Source organism: Egretta garzetta, unplaced genomic scaffold (genome assembly GCF_000687185.1).
Source record: "Egretta garzetta isolate BGI_Z169 unplaced genomic scaffold, ASM68718v1 scaffold577, whole genome shotgun sequence".
Taxonomy (NCBI): domain Eukaryota; kingdom Metazoa; phylum Chordata; class Aves; order Pelecaniformes; family Ardeidae; genus Egretta; species Egretta garzetta.
In genome coordinates, this window is record NW_009260138.1 from 289,092 (window position 1) to 310,103 (window position 21,012).

At 39.7% G+C, this 21,012-nt stretch overlaps 1 protein-coding gene across 1 annotated transcript in view; it reads right to left on the reverse strand.

Annotated features, from left to right (window-relative positions):
• LY75 (lymphocyte antigen 75) overlaps positions 1 to 21,012 on the reverse strand; it is a 49,739-nt gene that overhangs the window by 23,917 nt on the left and 4,810 nt on the right. The window contains exons 3-16 of the mRNA XM_035897093.1: positions 19,968 to 20,342; positions 18,792 to 18,965; positions 18,350 to 18,514; positions 17,636 to 17,746; positions 15,780 to 15,920; positions 13,831 to 14,019; positions 13,019 to 13,176; positions 11,944 to 12,054; positions 10,570 to 10,658; positions 10,043 to 10,215; positions 9,669 to 9,865; positions 8,115 to 8,257; positions 1,796 to 1,877; positions 1,141 to 1,209 (exon numbers count right to left, since the gene is read on the reverse strand). Of these exons, the coding sequence (XP_035752986.1) occupies positions 1,141 to 1,209; positions 1,796 to 1,877; positions 8,115 to 8,257; positions 9,669 to 9,865; positions 10,043 to 10,215; positions 10,570 to 10,658; positions 11,944 to 12,054; positions 13,019 to 13,176; positions 13,831 to 14,019; positions 15,780 to 15,920; positions 17,636 to 17,746; positions 18,350 to 18,514; positions 18,792 to 18,965; positions 19,968 to 20,342 (2,177 nt within the window). The remainder of the gene's footprint in view (positions 1 to 1,140; positions 1,210 to 1,795; positions 1,878 to 8,114; positions 8,258 to 9,668; positions 9,866 to 10,042; positions 10,216 to 10,569; positions 10,659 to 11,943; positions 12,055 to 13,018; positions 13,177 to 13,830; positions 14,020 to 15,779; positions 15,921 to 17,635; positions 17,747 to 18,349; positions 18,515 to 18,791; positions 18,966 to 19,967; positions 20,343 to 21,012) is intronic.

Genomic DNA, 21,012 nt, shown 5'->3' on the forward strand with positions numbered 1-21,012 from the left:
ATTTTGCATAAAATGAGCAGATACAACTGTAACTCTTCAACTACAACTCTCTACGCTAGCCAAGTCTGTGAAGCAATTCGGTAAAGGGCTTAAGGTCAGTCTACTAACAAACATCTCTTCTTGCAATGTTGTTTCTTTGCTTTTTTATAGCACATAGGATCTCATCGATGCTTATTATTGAATTATCTGTTGCAACTTGTTGCCCCGAAATGATTCTCATTTCTGCTAAAAAGAAGCAACCACCTGAACTGGCATAGAAATAATCTTTCTTATTTAAATTTCTTTCTTATAGTCAAGCTTAAAATCTGACTTTGCTCTTGCTGATATCTCCAATAAGGAGAATTTTTTCTCATTTAGTGAAAGAAAATGTCTACACCTAGCAGGTAGGGGAGGGAGGTTACTGTATTCACAGTGTCCCCTTCAAACTGCTCTCCTCTCATCTAAAATTTTTAGTAGCTTAATGCTGACAGCTTCTCGGCGTGGGGTCATGAACACTGGAGAAGAGAATGAGGGGAAATGGCTGTGAATAGAAGCAAAGAGATGCAGCTACCCTTTCCTTCAGTAAATCCTAAGAGCAGAGGTGGTTCTTATTAGGTTAAAAGAAGGGATGGTATTGGAATGATCTTATAGGAAGTCAGGTGATGCTTCAGAAAAGTTAAAGGCCATTTTAAAACTCATGCCATCAACACTAAATTAATCAATGAAGAACATAATTAGGAATTAAGTAGAGGCCTGACATTTTGAATTAAAAAGCGACAGAGCGCATCATTTCTATTTCTATGTGTATTTCACAAGTAAACAAGGAAACAGACACTATGCACACTAACACACACTCCATCCTGGCTACTGCATTCCCCTACTTTAGGTTCAAACGTTTTCTTAATTTTCAGTTCAGAAAAACTAATCTAGAGACTTATGAAAGGTTATCATTAGCACAGCACTTATTTCATAAAAAAATGCTTAAATAAGGAAAATTGATAATAGGTGTAGATTGATAACGGGAACACTAGCAACTTTTCACTATGCAAAAAAATCTCTCAGCAGTCAACCTAAATTCGATACATGGCTGGCATAAGAATTTTTTCCAAGTTCTTCCATGTAAAAAATACGCATGCTGTTGTTATAAGCCTTGAAACTAACCTTTAATGCAGCACAGTCTCTTGTATCGTATTCATCTTCCAGATAATCGAGTGGCATAACACTAGTTACCTACAGCATGGACAGGATGAAAGAATCATTACTTTACAACTATTTTTGCCATGGTAATCCCCAGAGAGAACCATTCAAACCCAGGATCCCATTATGTTTATAACTATTAAAATAAGTGTTAAATGGCAGGTACTGGATCAGTTCTGAGCCTGCATACTTGTTATTATGAGTGTTGGGAGAGGAAAAGAACTCACAATTTCAGGTAAATAAATCAGTTCTAGGGAGGAAGATATTTTTTGAGAAGTCTGACATATCAAGGAGATTAACTGATAAACCTTCCCCTCTGCTGTGGCATGAAGACATCTCTCTCATGTTCTCTCCAGCAACAATTTGATGTTTACCACTATACTTCTGTTAAAATATTTTAATGCAATAGAGACAAAAATCAGGTTAACCTTATTAAAGATATGTTTTTAATTGGAAATCTGCCTGAATGGCAGCTCTTAAATGCAAAATCTTCTTCTGAATTATTCATCTGTTGAAGGATCTGTCATATTTTAATTAAAATATTGATCAATTTACTTTTGATCCAGTCCAAGCTGAAACAAATGGGGACACGATGTTTCCTGGTTAAAAGTTAACTTACGGGTTTATCATCACTCCATTGCCAGGTTCCCAAAGAATCTGGACTCCTCTTATTCATTCCGATCCATACCCATCTGTCATTGCTATAAATAAACAAGATAAAATCTTAAGCCAAGTATATGGTTCAGCTCATTTAATAGAAAGACTGACCTATGTCATGGCATTTCCTAGGATCAAGCAGCAAAACCAAAGGTTGACTACTGCAAGTTGTAGCAGCTCAAAGAGGAAACGGGTGTAAGGGTTAGGACCTCTTCGGCACTTTTCTTTAAGATCTGTAGGTTGTCTTTCCCTGACCACAGAGAAAACTAACTAAATGAGATAATTCCTTTGTTTGCTGCATCACCACTTTGTCAGTTGTCACTTGATACAAAGGTCTCCTTTCTACACTTTCCTTCCAGAACTCCACACACAGTGTTTATTTAGCTTGCTTCTCTTTCTCTTGCCCATCTCAGGTCATCTTTCTCTACACCACCAGCTCAAATCTACTCTTCCTCAAACCACACAAAACCTTCTACTCATACAGAATAATTGGCTTCATGTTTTCCTTAAGTTTGTCAGTGATATAAAATAAGCATGGGCAAATATTTCAATTATGCACCTTCAGAAAAGAGGCATAGACATAAATGAACACATAACACCACCGACTCAATACTTAGATAAAAGAACGGTGATAGAAATTTTACAGTATTACAGTCAGAACCGTATTTTTTTTTCCTAGATTTTACTACTTTTTTTTTCATAAGCAGGGGATGCTTAAATTCAGAATGTCAGCTATGCTCCAAAAATTTTGCCCAAAAATGGGCTTACAATGTAAATACTTAAATCTGCAGTTAACATTCTTTACCACACTCTTTACTATTGCTTATGAATCTAAAGATACTATAACAAAATGAAATACGTGCTAGTCAAAGTGCAAAGTTAGTTCTGTACTGCAACATCTACTTCCAAAAGTATCAATTTTGTGCTAGGTACTAAAGTTTATGATAATTCACTCCAATCCGCCATCCTGCCCAAGAAAGGCAATAGACACTTTTCTGAGTGATGGTATCAGCTGGAAGCAGCAGAGGAAAAAAGACCATGAGTTTTCTGTGAAATCACGGGCTATGTGAAATCCTACTGCAACAGAGCAGTGGAAGAGGCAGTGTCATCAAGGTGGTCTGACAGTGATAGGGAAGCATTGATGCCGCAGTACAGAGCTCTTGTAAAACTGCATCAGGAGCACTATTCCATAAATTCGTGTTGTACCAAATACAGTGAAGGAATACAGGATGTTAGAGGAAATGAAAGTTTAGCTTATTAACAAGAATTAAGGATTTTCTTGTCTAGCCTTGTCAAAGAAAGACAGGGAAAGGATGTAATTATTCTTTACAATGTATTAGGAGACTAAACCCCTAAGAAGAGGAGCTGTTTGAGCAAAAAAGACATTGTGTCTGAAGGAACCACAACTCAGAAATAAATTTAGGCTCAAAACTGGAAAGAGATGTCTGACCAGCAGAGGTCAGAATTTGGAAAAGGCTCCCAAAAAAGTAGTGCTGACAAAGTGATTTTAAGACAGAACTTGAAAGTTTATGAAAATAATTTTATTACTTGGAGGGATGGACTCAGACCCAGGCTTACCCACACAGGCAATGTTATAAAATCATGGGGCAATGTTAAGAAATTCTTTGGTAAAACTGTGCCACTACCTTTCCGCGCACATCTGCTGAAATGGCTGACAATGCAGCACCAACAAACACAACAGCTCAGCCAGAGTACGTGGGCTAAGTACCGGAAATCCAAGAAGGGCCACAACATTTTATTTGGTAGGGTTCCCATTAGGAAGAAAAGCATCAGCCACCAACAAATCTCATTTTTGTTTTATTTTCTCGACTCCAGTATTAATTTTGGTGTGATAGTGTGATCACACTAGTGCGATCCTATCGTACTGAATAGTCTTTAGCCTTTTAATGATATCACTAAGGAGCCTTTAAAGAGCCTAAATGCCCTGTATCACTCCAAAGGGAAAACTGTGAGCCAAACATTCACAGCTGTCAAGCAGCTAAGTGGCTTTTGGCAATTTGCCTTTAGGATTTTATTTTTCTGTGATTGTTCTTTCTGATTATGAATCAGACATTTCTTAACCCTCCCCTCCTAATCGTCACCTACAAAGCTTAGTGAGGTTTAAGCAATTGATCATCACAGAGGAATATCTACTAGAAAGAAAATTTGAGACTCATTTCAAAAGGATCTGCAGTAATTACCTGAGGAACTAAAGTAATTCTTCAAAGTCTTTGAACTTGTATTTAGCTTTTAGGTAATAAATAAACTTTAAAAAAAACAAGTGTGCCAGGTCAAAAATTTCTCCAGCTTACCTCCCAATTATAATTACTGGCCTGCAAACATGTTTTCCAGCTGACTAGGCACTTACCTATTAATGTACATTTTTTTACTTCTTTTGGAACTGTTCAGACACGAGCATGAGTAATTCACTAACTGCTACACTATCCTTGATAGCACTTTTAAGCTTAAGTAAAGCCTTTTGATAGCCCTCTGAAATTATACTATCACCTCATCACAGAAAAGAATTCCGCCAACTATTAAGACAAATATGAATTAAGACGCTCTGTGGCAACTAAGCTTGCAGGAAGGAATTTACTTGTACTTTAGGTATCTGTCTCCTCATTGCAAAGCATTTAAAATTCATCCTATGGACTGGTATCAAAATGGATTTATCAGTGCCAGAGTATTCTTCGAGCTACATTCCTGGAACTTCCTCTAAATCCTAGATTATCCTGAGTTTTAACCTAAAAAAATAGGTGCAATTTGTGCTTTACAGTGGACTCCATGCTGATTAACAATAAAAGACCTTAAAGCTCCAGCAATCCCTGCAGAATACCACTGGCTTTTCTCTCACACAGAACTAAAACTTAAAAAAATTGAATGTTGTGCAGGAGTGGATAAATACAATTTAGATCAATGTGAAGAGAATATAAACCAGTAATTTTTGACTGTCATATTATAACCGGTGAAATAGAAAAAGGATTTTTTTTCTGTCCCTTATGTCAGATCCAACATAAGATTAAGAGCCTAAGTGAAGTTACTGTGTCTTTCAGTTGAACCTACTTCTTGACAAGTTAACACGTACATGTGGGCCAACTCCCTAATGGTGCAGTTTAAGGCACTGTTTAAGTTTAGGCAGTGCTGGCCTAAAAGTATATATGAAGCCCATTTGACCCCCTGCTCTTCCTTCTGTAACAGGCTACTGCCACTAGCTGAATCCTCACCCTGCTAATCACCTACTCTTTAGCAGAAGAAAAGAGAAGCTGTGTTAATACAATTACTACAACTTCCATCTCAGCTTTATTGCTGTTTTGGCCAGTGTGTCAAGAACAAGATCAGTTTTTTTCTAGCAAACTCAAGTGTTGGTGAGGCTTTCTAGATTCAGCACAATTACAGCAGCAGAGCTGCGCATACAAAAGGCAACTGATTTGTCCAGTTCTGGGCTCCCCAATTCAAGAAAGACGAGGAACTCCTAGAAAGAGTCCAGAGGAGAGCTACTAGGATGATAAAGGGACTGGAGCATCTCCCCTACGAGGAAAGGCTGAGAGAGTTGGGCTTGTTCAGCCTGATGAAGAGAAGACTGAGAGGGGATCTCATCAACACATACAAATATCTTAAGGGCGGAAGTCAAGAGGACGGAAGCAGTCTGTTTGCAGTGGTGTCCAGCGACAGGACTAGGGGCAATGGATGCAAACTGAAACATAAGAGGTTTCAGTTGAATATGAGGAAGAACTTCTTCACTCTGAGGGTGGCAGAGCACTGGAACAGGCTGCCCAGGGAGGTTGTGGAGTCTCCTTCTCTGGAGATATTCAAAGCCCGCCTGGATGAAGTCCTGTGTAGAATGCTCTAGGTGAGCCTGCTTTAGCAGGGGGGTTGGACTAGATGATCTCCTGAGGTCCCTTCCAACCCTTACGATTCTGTGATTCTGTGATTTCTTTCCAGTAAGGTGTCTCATTGAAATGTTGTTTCTAACCAGTCCATGCTGTTAACTCTCCTTGAGTCCAGCGTCACTGCCGGCTATCAGCTGCAGAATGCTCACAGAAACAATCCTGAAAGAATGGAAGTAACTGAACCGGATGCATTCTGCCTGTACCATGTCCCTCAAAGTGAAAAGAGGTTATCTCCTGTTTCTTTCAGACAGGGGAAGGTTGGCAGGCAAATTTTATTTTCCTTTCCAATGGCAATCGCCCAACTTGGCTGAAGCAGTTCTAGCTCTTATTTGCCTCTAAGGTGGAATCCGAGCAAAGAACAGAATGGACTAGGCAAGCTGCCCTTTTCCTGGTGAACCAAACTGACTTTTGCTAACATCTAAAAACAAACAGTTCTCAATGAGTCACTGGAGAACTGTGCAAGGGGAGAAAAAAAAAAAAAAAAAAAAAAAACGAAACTAAAAAAGCCAAGGTGTGGCTCCTTCCCCAAGCTGAAATGAGTGCAGTAAATGAATAGCTTAGGTCAGAGTTTGCACTGAATAAATGGAGGGAAGACGGGCACACTGCATGCCAGGACACCTCAGCAGCTAATCACATCTAACATTATCTTAGGATGATTTCTCCCAGTTACCTAAATTATTTGTACCAAGTGAAATAATTCACTTGGTTTCTTCTCTCCTTTCTCAAATGAGCTTATTTTCAGACAAGCCACCCCTCAGTCTCAATCTCCAAAATATTTTATATAATCACCACCCCTGAGTAATTTAAATGCATAACTAACTTAAACACTGCATTACGTTATCCAAACAAACAAACATTACTTCAAAGACTTCGGGCAATATCAAATACGTAGTATCTGTGTTCTGAAAGTTCTGCAATGCTTGAAAAGGGGTTATGAAAATGAAGGCTAATGAAAATACTGTGGTTTGGGTTCTATCTGACACATGCCACACTGACTGCAAAGTCAATTTATACTGGGCTTGAAATACTGCCCCTTATTTAAGTTCTGGTAGAACAATACTGAGGTATGGAACTTTTGAGTTAAGTTTGAGTTTTCTGAAATATGGGAACTGCAGTAGCACCGTGTGTCAGCTGAGTTCATGGAAAGACAGGAAAAGTCTCCACCTTTAAACTCCTAACAAAAAATGGCCATTAACTATAATTAATACCTCAGACAGTCTGCAAGCTGAAAAGTAGTTCCAAGCACTTGTAGGAAAATAAAGTAAGTTACTTCTCTAATTCATGTTTCGTAGTAGATTAGGTACACTAAAACAAAATTTGTAATTGCAAAACAGTATAATAAGATCTACAGCTAAAAATAACTTGTGCGCTAATTTTTATTTCAGGGACTTTAGTCACTTTAGCACAAGTGGCTTTTATACAAGCTAAACCATCTATATATAGAGCATACAAGTTTGGGGTTGTCTATTATTAACATAAACATTGAGTAATTTTCATGATTTGTGCACTTCTAAAAAAAGTTCACTGGGTTTTCAAGAAGGCATCTCTTCAGTCATCAAGTCTTAAAATTTAATCACAGTGTTGTACGTTGGCAGCTTCTGAAATAATCCCGATTTAGTTTGTTGATGAAAAAATTTATATCACGTAACTGGCAGCATTTGAGTTTAAGCTGGCAAAAGTTCTGAAAAACCAGGCTGCTGATAAAAAAAAACATATTACACAAGGATCTGACATCACACCAATGCCTAATAAAGCTTTGCAGTGACAGTTCCTTTGATTAAAAATAGAGCCTTAGACTCATAAATTATGTAGCATTTAATTTGTTGATACCAGAAAACTCAACACACCCATCTAATGCCCATATAGTATTATTGCAGTTATGCCAAATGGGATCTGTGCCAATCAGATTGCTGGACACCACCTTATTCATGTTTTCAAAAGATAGCACCCAGTTTAGTCAGGAAGCATTTCATGAATAAAGATGAGACCTATCTGAAAAAGTGAAATAACAACTCATCTCTAAAGAATGAATCAGTAAAGAATGGAACAACTATCACCCAGTTGTGCCAAAATTCAACATAAAGAAGGAAACACTTGTTATAATAACACAGACTTAAATTCATGCAATGGAAGATGCTCAAAGCAAATCTCTCTTTTTCTGCACTCCCCCTAGCAATGTGAAACATTTGCTCAAGCTGTACTCCGTTGACATTTTCCAGGAAGGCAGAAACATGACCAGCAGTTCAAATGCCATATCTAGCCGTTTTTACTGTGGGAAACACAGTTGCTGTACACTATCTCATACTTGCCATTTGGGGTCAGCAGCAGCATTTGCTATCTACTGCAGAACGCAGCTGAGATAAAAATTGTAGCCCATGGCTAGTTTGTTACCTGATCATTTTTCTCAGGATAGAATGAAGCGCCTTGATTTCTTCTGAGTGACTAAAACTAGGCAGATGGCCTCCAAGTGCTTCACAGAATCTTTCCGCCTCTTCCCAGGTCCTGGTTCGCAGCACTCTTTCACTGTGGAAGAACTTCACAGCAGCCAAATGTCAGAGTAGAAAATGACACCAGTAATGGCATTTTTAAAACACTCCTGTACTACACAAATATGGCCACCCTTGGTAAGAATCAATAATTGGTATTTCCATAGGGTAAGAGTTTGCCATCTTAACAATTATTTTATTTTTTTCAGTTTGTTTGACAACAGCCAGACTCTGAAGTTTAGCTGACAAAATTTGCTTCAAATGCAACATATTCCATATGGCAGCCTTTCTCTGTTTTTCCTTACCAGAAAGATTTTACAAAACAACACCCAACTCACTCCAGAACTGTAAGCCAAATTTAAGGTTTTAAGGGATGTTGTTCTTTCCAATGGATGGCGAACTGCAAAGCCCAGTTTTCACTGAAACCAAGCCTGTTTGGGTGCTGCAGGTGAAGAAAGTTCTTCGGCACACCCTTTGCTACTTGCCTGTATCGGAGTTGCACACTTGGCTCAGACATCTCAGCTAAGACGTCTACCTGATCCCCCTGACTTCGGTCCAGCCAATTCCCATCAGCTCTCTGCACAGACACGCTGCGCTTGGTCAACAAGAGTTTTGAAGGAACTGCCAGGGCCAGCTGTCACATCCCATCAGCTATGGGACAGCTACGCCGCACATCAGCTAGACCCATCTCTTCGGGATCCTTGCCCACAGCCTTGTTATTCAAGCTGGGTTTCCCCGCTTTGCTACATGAGCTGTTTACAAGACACAGTTCATGGCAGACACTGAGTCCAGAAATAATGAATAAACAACCCAATAAACAGCCTCACTTTTCACTTGATTTGAGTGTTAATAGGAGGGGAAAAACCTGCATGCTTATAAATACAAACTTCTTTAAGCCGTTCCAGCTAACAGCATGGCTGCTTACTTCCCCTATTTACTTCAAAAAGACTAAAATACAATTGAGACTGCACTTTTCTGATAAAAGTTCGATATCTATATTCAAACCAGAGAAAATCCCACCTCTCCTATCTACACTCTTAAGAGTATAGAAAGGAAAAGGACAAGGGAAGATGATGCAAAGTGCTTTCCTTCCCTATCCAGGTGTCTCTGAGTGCCAGATGATGGCAGGCAGGCCAGGATACCGACATGGCACCCTCCGTCAGCACCAGGCTCCTGAGACAGCAACGTGGGTGAATGCTGTCACCCCACTCAGCTCTGACATGCAGAGCTGGCCACAGAAAGAGGAAGGGGAGACGCACTGCATCTTTCAGGAATCGGCAGAGGATGATGCATGAGAACATCTGGAGACAGTCAACCTGAATCAACGTGAATTCCTCCTCCCAGCTTAAAATGTCTTTGAAATGCCCTTCAGAGCAGCTATAAGCCACAAAACGGCTAATCACACACTTGCTGCAAGACAGTAACAAACAATTAACATCTAAGAGGAATAACATTTTACCTTGTAGCAGGCAAGGCCAGATCCATTGTGCCACCCAGGGGGACAGGGATCGGTTGGCTTTGGGAGCACTTCTGGCTCCTTGGGCAGCCCGATGTATTTTTTGCAGACAGAAAATGCTTTAGTGGTTTTACAGTCCTTAGTTTCCCACTTTCCAAGAGACTTTCCACTGGGCATGGCCACACATCCTCCTGAAAACTCTAAGATTTAAGCCACCAAAGATGTATTTAAAATTATTGGCTTGTTTTCAAAAAAATCCATAGATTTCTAAGTGACTATTTTATTTCATTCTTGGAGTTCTGTAACATGGTACTCCAACGTTTGCTCAATGTAAAATGATAGTATTTTTACATATTTTTTTTAATTGTTGAGTTTACCTGGTTGCAAGGAATTCCAGTTAGTGTATGTCACAGTTTCAGTTTTTTCCCCATCCACGGTACCCCACGAATAGATTCCCGATTGCTTAATATCCTGCAAACCAGTCCAGAAGTATTTTTCTTCAACTTTGGTGTGTTTTCTAATTAGACTGTTTATAAATTCTTGCTCAAATCTGAAAATTCACAGATTAATTTGAGTCAATATTTGAAAGATATCTGAAACTACTGAGTCATTTTGAAAACCAGGTATATTATTACAAGAGCTAGTTCAAGTGGTTGTCCAGGCAGTCCTATATTCAACATGGGGTCAGCAGGCTGGGAGTTCACATACTTCCAAGAAGGTTTTACGCTGTAGGTTTACCATTGTCACACCATGAAAACACAGTTTGCTAGTTCTCTGCAAAAGCAATTCTATCTCTGTTTTTTTCTTTAAAACATCTGCATGCTAATTAGTGTTTATAATCTCTGACTATCTCTCTGGGATCATACTGTAGAACACACCCGTAAGTTACAGATATGTGCTTTACCTGTTCATCACTGTTAGATTGCACTGTGCTCCAAATGAAACTTCTGTTTTATAAATCTTGTAACAGTAGTTTGCATGTCTCTCCCATCCCTGGTTAGAGAACGAAAACCACGTTTATACATAACAGCCTACTTTAGGCATTATCTACAGGAGAAAATAAATCATTGCTAACATTGGTTGGTGGCCACAAGCCAGCACAGCATATACAAGAAATGCAGTGCATTGCATACAGGGCCCAGTATCATCAGCTCTCAGATTCACGGTTCTAAGAAATAATGCAACCACGGGAATAGAATACACCACTGTTTTAGCTCAACTGTGCAGAGTCTTCTGACTGCTATGTGCATTTAGAGAGAGAAACACAAGGGCAACAGCCTAGTCCTATTCAAAACAATAGCAGTTTTCATGCTGTTCCACCAACGCCAGGATTCAAACAGAGGAATAATAAGAGGGCTTTACTAGTGTTCCTTTACTTCTGAAAAAAAAAAAAAAAAAAAATCTATACTGAAAATGTGTGAACTTAAATTTCTCTATTATTCAAGTCTTTTCCACTATATTTACAACTAACATTTCAAGGAACATGAACATGTTACCTTGTTCTAGACTACCAATGCCACTGGTGTCTGAACAGCACAGAGAGCTGTAACTTGTACATGCTGGCAGTCTATGAACAGACAGAGTAAAAATACCCTGAGGTTGTACAGAAAGAAAGATAAGGGGTAAACATGTTTTCTGTTGCAGGCAATATGCCACACAAAACTGAACCAAAGAACACTGAAGTAGCTAGTAATACCATCCCCAAGACTGTTCAAAACAGAAAAGACTTCTTTTCAAGCCTTAATTATGCCATAATATGTTATACTGTAAAAAAAACCAAAACAAACAAAAACCAAAACCACCCCCCCCCCCAAACCAACCCCCCACACCTTTATTCAAGTCAAAGAAGAAAAATGAGAGCCAAGTGAAGCATAACAGAAACCTAATCTCATTTATCAGCATCTGCATATCTTTATGTGGCAAGGTGCTTATCCTAAATTTTAAAACATACTTAAAAGCAAAAACCACAGAACAAATGGCATTAGTGATAACATATCTAGTTAAAGCAATTTTTTTTTTTTTTTCAAGCAAATAAAGCACAACATTTCCTGGGTCCAAGCTCATAATACTATTGTCAATAACCAGAGAGGTAATACAGCCAGAGCCTGCTTAGGAGAAACTGAAATTTGGCTCATGCTACATAAATGTCATTTTTCAGCTAAACTGTTCCATAGACTTATTGTATGGGCAAGAAGGAAACGGGAAGTAGAGGAAATAAATAATTTTATGCAGGATTCTGAACTAAGTGAAAGTGAAAGAAATACAGACTTCTTATTACCTCTTCCAATGAACAGCTTTTGTCTGATTTTGTTTCATTCAAAATCTCTCCCTTTTTCTTGCACACATATTTCAATTTTTCTTCACATGGTTTGACTCTCCACTGTCCCAACTGTGAGAAGAAAATGAAAAAAGAAGTATTTAAAATTCTAAAATCTTTCCATTTCCATAGTGCAGGGGCTAAGTTTTCATAAAGTGAAAGCCAAAATGCCTCTAGCAAAAATACTGGGGATGCGATGCCCTTGATTATATGCATAGGTGCATGTTTGGGAAGGAGAGGGAAAGCTGACAAATGTGAACATGGGAGGATTCTGGATCTCACCTGACAAAGGAAGGAAAGGCCAGGGTGGTGCCAACTTTCTTGGATCAGGGAGAGAATGGGTGCAGGGGGTGTGCTCAGCTTTCTGCAGAGGCGGGGAGGAGACAGCTCAGAGGAGCTGGACACCTGAACTCCACCGCCAGCCCGACAGCACGGCAGGCAGATGCTTGCCCCAGTTTTCTACTGAATCTGGGAGATGGGATACAGCCTGCTTCCCTCTCCACTCATCTTTGTGACCTCCTTCCCCCACCCACCCCTTGCTTCTTCCGTACTGTATTCCCGTAGCACCTGTCCTCTCCTCTCACTGACGTCTCTCACTAGCCATCCTCAGATGGGGTCCCCCAAATTTGTCTGGGAGATGACTGAATCCAGCTTTTCCTTTCCATAGTTCAGCCCACCTCCTTCCCAGCTCCCTGCCACAGACACACAAGTATACAGTAACCCAAAATGCAGAGCGACAAGGACAACTGGCTGGCCAAGAGCAGAGGCAGCCTCAGAGCTGTGAGCAATTTCTTCCATTCTTTGTAGCACACAGCTACCAGGTGTCAGCTAAATAATTTTAAGGAATTTGCTTGTAGGAAAATGGTTATCTGTATTTTAAAGATTATTCCAGAAATAAAAATCACTTATCTGTTATACCCTCCCCTTGACTTTCACACACATCAGTGTTGCCCCTAATATGATGGAAAAAAACTAAAAAAAAACTAAAAAAAAAAAAAAAAAAAAAAAAAAAAAAAAATCAACACTGTATTCCTACCTCGCCTGAATAGGACACACAGTTAGGAGTGCTGTTAAAAGGAACTTTTGGTTCATTCTGACCCCAATATGTAAAAGCCACAGGTGAGCGATCTGACCATTTGAACAAGGTTGGTACATCTTCATTCCTGAGACCTATCCACATTTCTTCTTTAGCATCTGTAAAACACCGTAGTTTAGAAAAAATATTCAAACTAATTGGAAAGGAACGAGGAATCAGCAAAATTAGGGGGTTATCACTATACTGCACAGCATAAATGCTGCAACTTTTTTTCTTACAGTGAGAAAAGGGACTTGAGACAAGTACAGTATCTTTTCATTATCTTGTTTCTTAACTTACATTCATGAATGTGAGTGGGTTTCACAGAGAAGGTAACAAATGAAAAAAAACCCAGAAATAGTGAACACTCAAGCAAAAAAAGCTTGAGCAAAATTAATTTTTAGAGTACACACAAAAACATAAGACCACAGAGTACAGATAACATTTATTAGTTCAGTGACCCAGTAGCCAAATATTGACCCAACTATCTATGATTCCCTTCAAATGAGAAAATTAAACACAAGGTATTAGGCAACCAGAAGTAGGTTAGCTCAATAAATAAATAAATAAAATAGATCAAGCCAAACCAAGAGCTAATACAGAGGGACCGGACCTGAACAGCAACACTCAGCACTAGCCTCAGTACAAGCTCAGCATTAGCACCTTCATTTAAAAGCTAGAGCTTATGACAATCATACACCAGCGTGGAAAGCGATTTGTAATTTATGGTGCGCAGCACTTGGTGCTTGACCTTTACAAGTATCCCAACTCACCATTATGAAGCTTTGTAACAACCAGTTCAACATCTGCTAATGAGTGTATGCTGATGAGGTTACTCTTATTTGCTTTGCACACTTCATCTGCCGTACTCCAAGGTGCCTGGCTGTTTATCAGCATGTAGCAAAAACCATTGTGGGGAAGCCAGCCCGAATCACAGCGAGTATCCAAGTGTCTCCAGAACTCTAATAGTGAAGAGAAATGGAATTAGAGGCTTTTGTTTTACGTTGGCTAGTGCAATGGGTTGGCATTTTCTTCATGTTTTAAATCCAGAAGCACCTTGAAAACAGCCGGAAAGCAGCAATCAGAATGTGTCCATGTCTCTTCAGGGCTAATGTTTTAAGAAAAGGTCACAATTCAGTCAAGCAAAGAGACTCGACTGAACAGCATTATGGGGATTCGTAATATTCTGGGGCCATGAGGCAGGCAGAAGGAGAAAGAAGTTACCGGGAGTAAAAGTAAAAAGCTGGAACGCATCACACTAAGCTGGTCTAGTGTAAGTGAAAGGTTCAGAAGTAATTGTAAGCAAGATTTCAAAAGCAATTAAGACAAACCGAGTTAGTTCATAGCAGGACGGCAGCCTCAACAAAAAGTTGCTTGTTTCATTTTGGCAGGGGTTTGCACTTCTATAGGGCATTATTACCTATATGCAGTACCATGTATAAGACAGTTTTGAATAGCTCACAATGAAACAAATGCTTAAAGTATTTTTTCTTCTGAAAACGAAGCTATTCAAGAATCCAACCTAGTTTTAATGCATGCTGGAAAAGGTATATATTAATGGCCTTTCTGGTTCAACACACACTATAAAATACTCCAACCACAAGTATTTTGGTTTTTAATTAATGAACACTGTATAAACACTGGTAACAACTCTACAAACCCCACTGAGGAGCCAGAGAACACATAAGGATGGTTAATTGACAACTAGTTTTCAAGGGATCCTTTATAAATTTGAACCAGTTTAGTTTAAATTTAAACTGCTTACTAATTTTTTTTCCTCAAAGGCACACACTTTCCCTGGGGGAGCAGGAGAGAACATGCCTTAGCCAGTGACACTCCATGACACTTTCCATCTCCAGGACACTGCTTTACCCCTTTTGTCCCCTAGTCCTCCCCCTCATCCAAGGACAATCACCTTCCAGTAGAAGTTTTCCCATGAGAGCCCCACAAGCACAAGACCTGGAAATTGGGTAAGGCCGAAGCACACATGAAAGAACAGGCCATGGATAAGGGAAGGGTTGGACGTCCAGCTGCAGGTAAATGGTCAAAAGCATGAAAACAGTTACATGTCACAGCTGGACACTGTAAAAACTGAAGGACTGTGTGTGTGTAGGGAGGAAAGACTAAAGCTTTAAACTGTTCTGGTTTTCCTATTGTATTATTTACTTTTATCTTGCAAGAGCTGCTATGGATCCAGTATGATTACACACTGGGTAAGCTACCAATTCCTGCACTCTGATTTCCAGTGCTGGGCCTGGTTTCAAAGGATAGTAAGGTCATTTAGCTACTTCTATTCGAATTCAACAGAGTTTGATCCAAGCCTCAGGTAGGTCCCACTTTACACTGATACACACCAAGAGCGAGAGAAATGGGCTTAAAGCAGAGATGGGAAGGTTTGAGGTGCAACTGCCAGTCCCAGACTTTCAGTAGCACATGAAAGAAGGCACAAGCCATGGAGGAAAACGTGATGAAAAGGGCAGGACTGTGCTGGGAAATGCTTTATGTGTGAATGAAAAAGCTGCAAAAAATGAAAGCTGTTTGTGATGCATCATCTTGACACTGAAGATACAGAGTTTGCTTCTGCTCTGCTAAAAAACCCAAAGCTGTTGTGAAAGTGTTTTGGCAGGGATGCCTAACAAGGCTTGGGGAGGGAAAAAAAGACTCCATAAGTGAACATTACACTCATATTAACATACGAAAACAAAAATGCAAGCTGTCCTACCTGGGAGGCTTGAAACTTCATCAAGTGACTTCTTGCAAATATATGGAAGTGGAGTCCCACAGTGGTAACTCTGCCACTGACCTGAAGCAGCATTCATTGCCACACAGCTGGTCCCATCCAGTGGGGACAAACTCTGCATATCTATAGCCAGGAACAAACAAAAGTAGAAGAGCACAAGTTATCAAACAGTAAGGTAGTGACTACTTCTTTCTTCTATTGCTTTTTGATACAAAAATAATATACCTTGCACAGTACAGCAGCTTGCATTTGAAGAACATAACTTGCTTTGAATGAAGGCACCTGTCCTACCATAGGTCCCACAGAAAGTTTTTTTGTAAGAGAGAAAGTTTCAGAATCAAGGAATCTGACTTCTATTCCAATGTTTAATCATAGAACCAGGAGGAATGTTCTATTTACAATACAACAAACCCTTGGCTGAGCACTTTCCCAGACTAGAAGTATCTCAGGGGAGAACCCTTTTTGCAGCCCTCAGTTTCCTTTGGCAGCCCCTTTCCAGCCCCACTCCAAACACCGCTCTGCACTCTTTCTTTCCTCATAGCCCTTACCTTAAAAGAAACCTGAGACAAGGCCCCAGATTAAAAATACCACAGAGGAGAACTCTATTTTGGTAGTCCCCAGCTTCCCTTGGAGCCCCTTTCCAATGGTACTTTTTGGCTTTCTCTCTCTTTGAGCCCCAGTGCAAACCTGAGCTGTGTCCTACACAGAGCACCCCAGCTCCCCCTGCCCTGGGTTCGTTCAGTCTCACATAGAAAAGGCTCAGGATGGATCTTAGTTCTTCATGGGAGAGTATAACAGACACAGGGCCAGGCCCTTTTCAGAGGTGTACAGTGAAAGGACAAGAAGTAATGGGCACAACATGCAGCTAGCAAAATTCCTGTTCGATACCAGTAAGTATTTTTCACAAGAGGCATAGACATTAGTAAGCCTGCCATGACTGCAGACTTATGCCACTATAACCAGGTATAGTCCAGTCTCTAGCTCTGCACTACAGTCCTACGGTGTCATCACAGTTCCAGAAGAAGGTAGTCAGTAGTTCAAGCAGCAGAAACATCCTTAACCTTTCCAAATTTCTCAGTAAAGCTTTCAAACAAGTAACAGAAACTGCTTATCTTTTCCACAGAATTCATGATGTTGCACTATTCTAGAAACTGAAGGAAAAAAAAAAGAGAATCCCACTTTAAAAAGGTCAAATTCAGCTTGAATGACAGACCAATATTAGCTTCAGTATTCCTATTATTATTCCTCCAGGATTCTCATATATACACATCCACAGCACATTTGTGAGAATATTACAAATACATGATGAAAATTCCAAACAAACAAGACTCTCACCAGTTCTACTAGGAACTTGGGAGTAATTAAAAAAGGTTTTTCAAAGGTTTTATACTTCTTTCATCTTCACTTCGAAACAAATTTAAGCAACTTTGCAGTTTAAAAACACAAGTTAGGCTTCTAAGTAATGTCAGTTCTTGCACATACATCAATAAGTGTAATATCCGAGAGAAGTCAATGCCATTCTGTCAGTGGGAGGAGAAATTTCGCAGCTAGGGAAACTGTAGATTCTTTACTAAAATGGACTGCAAAGACACTATTCAAGCTTTACCTTTTAGAGATTTATTAACCTAATCAGCCATAAACATAGAACAAGTGCAGAGAGGCTCACTGGCTAGGAGGAAAAGATGCTTCTGAACTTTTAACAGAAATGGAACAACAATGATTATTTTGATGAAGTGTGAAGGAGAAAGATTAAAAAAAAAAAAAAAAAAAAAAAAAACGCTAAGCAAAATACAAGTTTGTTTTGTGAATATTGTTAATACCACCAGAAACATCACTACCTGGATGCCAGTTGAGAAAATTCAAAGGTTTGTGATCTGACCACTGCCAACCTCCAGAAACGTCCAGTTGATTTAAGCCAATCCAAAAGATCTCAGCGATGTCATCCTTAGCTGGAGATAAATTTATTATTTTTTTTTTTTTAAGAAAACAGTATAAAATGCTCACCCTTTATTTGCCTCCTTTAAACTAAAAATGTGATCTGAAAGGGATGCATTTGAGGAAAGAAAGATTGCTACTCTAATAGGACATGCAACCTTTCTTGAACCGAGGAGGAATTCACCCACGCAAGTCTTCCCTCCCAATGGCTTCAGATGTTTGTCCTTTGGTTTTATATTCCCAAAGGCACCCCGGTTAATTCCTCCAGGCCAAGCCCAAACATCAGTGAGGATGATTTCATAACAACAAGTGGGTAACATGCTGCTAAAACACCAACTGCCACTCTGGTCCATATTTGAGATTTTGGGGACATTCCTCATTATAAATATGAGCAACAGCTAACCACCACAATGAAAATCACACAGATAAATAAATAAAAAAAACTTGCTAAAGTGAGATTAGCGGCTTATTTTTGCTACACAAATGAAAGCACCAATGCATTTTAAGTACAATCAAGTTTTAACCCAGAATTTTAAGACAGAAACTAAAATGCTGTCTTCACTTCATGTTAATTTTTCAAGATTTCCCGATATTCATATGTGAATAATTACACCTACCTTGTAAGTAACTTAATTCAGATGCATCATGGATGCTAAGTAGATCTCCCCCTTGCCTCTGACACGAAACATAAGCTTCCTTCCAAGAAAGAGCAGACTGTGTATTAAACTGGTAGCAACTTTTAGACCTCGGATCATGTTCCCAGATATCACGACAACCATCCTCTGTTTAAAGGAAGCAGAAGGTTCTTGTAACTACAAATACACTGAAACATCATGGAAGTCTCAAAAGAGAAATTGTAATACTGAAGGTCTATCCATTTTTATATTGATATTCACATAGACTGTGGAGAAAGTGTGTGCAGATCGTCCTGCCAACGCTGTGATAGAAAAGAGACCTGCTTTTACCCAGCTTAACCGCAACGTGCTATGCCAAGGTGGAGCCGTACGCACATGAAGTGACAGAACGCTTTTAGGATGCCTATTTAGGAACCCAACGTGCCTGGTTGTAAGCAGATTCCCCATTTTCCATCGTGAGCATAATCTTCAGATGTGGCGCACCATTTCCCACCCGCATGCGTTTCATCCTGAATGCAGTCATGATGCCACGTCTTATTATACAGAAAGGGGAACTCACAGGGTTTTCCATAGGAGTTCCCGTCTTTGGTATAAACCTCTGCAGGGGAAAAAAAAAATAAAGAAGTAGATACAAATCATTTAGGGGAGGAAAGTACAGAAAATCAGTGTTACTGCTTGTATAGACAGAGTTAATTTAAAAGCATGCAAATCGCACTTGTGGTCTTAAAACACCGTATCTTGTTGTTACAGATAATATACAGCAATGCCAGAACTGAAAGAAACAAGAGGAAAATATTTTTCTGTACTTTTTCTTCTGAGTGGGCCTAACACAGCAGAAACTTGTTTCTCCCTTCCTGCTAAGTCAGGGATAAATACATTGTCCTATGGAAATCCAGGTGGTTTGCAGAGAGTACAACAGAACAAGGTTCTAGGAATCAACATATACAAGAGAGGGAAAACATTCCAAACTGGAGCCGACTGGGCTCTTCAGACTGGCCACGCTGAACAATTCAAACAGAAAGACAATTCTGCTCTTTAATACGGCAAAGCAAGTTTTCACCGCTTCTTCCAGCAAGCATGAGATTTCAGATGAGACTGGCTTCCATGGCAAGTGGACAGACTACCAGACCAAAGCAAACGGATGGTTCCTGACAGCCCAACAGGCTGCGGACTAGCAGTGTGCACCAAGTTTGATGGTACAGCCTACCAGTGCAGAAAATATCCTCAAATCCCTCTCTTACTTGAGCAAACAGCAAAATTCACATCACTGTGAAGAAGACAGTGTCCGTTCTGATAGAAGGTGGTTGATATTTCAATAATTGAATAGGCTCTCACTAAAATATGGGGGGGTGGGATTTAAATATGGTAAGACAGACAGTTGACAACACAACTTCTGCAGTTGTGCATATTTATTTTCTATTAAAAACAGTTAAAAGTTTCATACTTGAATATCAGTATCTCTCTACAGCAAAACTTTCTATCGCTTTACTGATCAGACTTTTAATATGATTCATTTTAAGAATTCATTGGCGTACACATACAGCAACGAGCCCTTAACAAAAAAAAAAAAAAAGTCTTCCAAACCCCTGTGCAAACTCACCATGGTAAGGATACTGACATATGTCATCGGAGGAACTGTTGCTTCTCCACTGGTCTGTTGCATTTATGCTTGCAGTTACATAGGTACTCTTGATAGTCACTCTGTACTGAGATGCACCGAGGATGGAAGCATCAGCACATCGCCACCACAGCATGAGTTCCGAGTTACAATCAACCATTTTCAGGCGAGACAGTGATTTGGTGAATATATCAAGTCCCAGGCACTGCTTGGACCCCAAATGAAAGAGGCGATTCTGGGATACCCATTTCCATAAATCTTCGCTTGTCTCCTTGCAGTCACCTATCACTATCCGTGAGTCTTTAACTTGTATGCACTTGTTCAGCGTGTCGTGGCGAATGGTAAAAGCGCCACTGCCTGTGTAAGAACAAACATCCACATATTGGTATCGATATCACTTTCGTAGGAAGTTCATTTTCAAAAGTGTAATCACATTCTGAGCCATGCTACCAGAGAAGGACAGCACCCGCTGTTTGTACATTACTCTCTCTCTTCCATATAAGCCATGTTAAGTACATTTTCCTGCTCTTCAGTGAACATTCTTTACTTGTGGGGGGAAAGAAGAGATCTCTTTCAAAGTCATTATAAAATGAGGGGAGATAAAACGAGGCTGTTTTCTCAGTCAAATCCTATCAATGAAAATTATTCCTTTACTTTGAACACACATTGATTGGATCAACCCCTGAATAATTTGCAAGCTCACTGGGTAAAGAATCTTGCCTTCATGCCTGTCTGCAAATGCAGTTACACACAGCAGGTACCACAAAATATAACTAATAATCATCTTCACTTAGTAAACATTTTTTATAAACTGTGTATCGTATATGATACACGGCATGATAGGCTCACATGTGAACCAGTTTGTGGGGGCAACTGCAGCATTACTGAAATAACTGGCACTGCTTTTGGGAGAGAGAGTTTTAGAATGCATACCCCACCAAAGATGCCGCGCAAAGATCAGGAGTATGATTTTTAAAAACGATAGGGGAACCCCTGTTTCATTTTCAGCTGTGATGTAGCTTGTTGT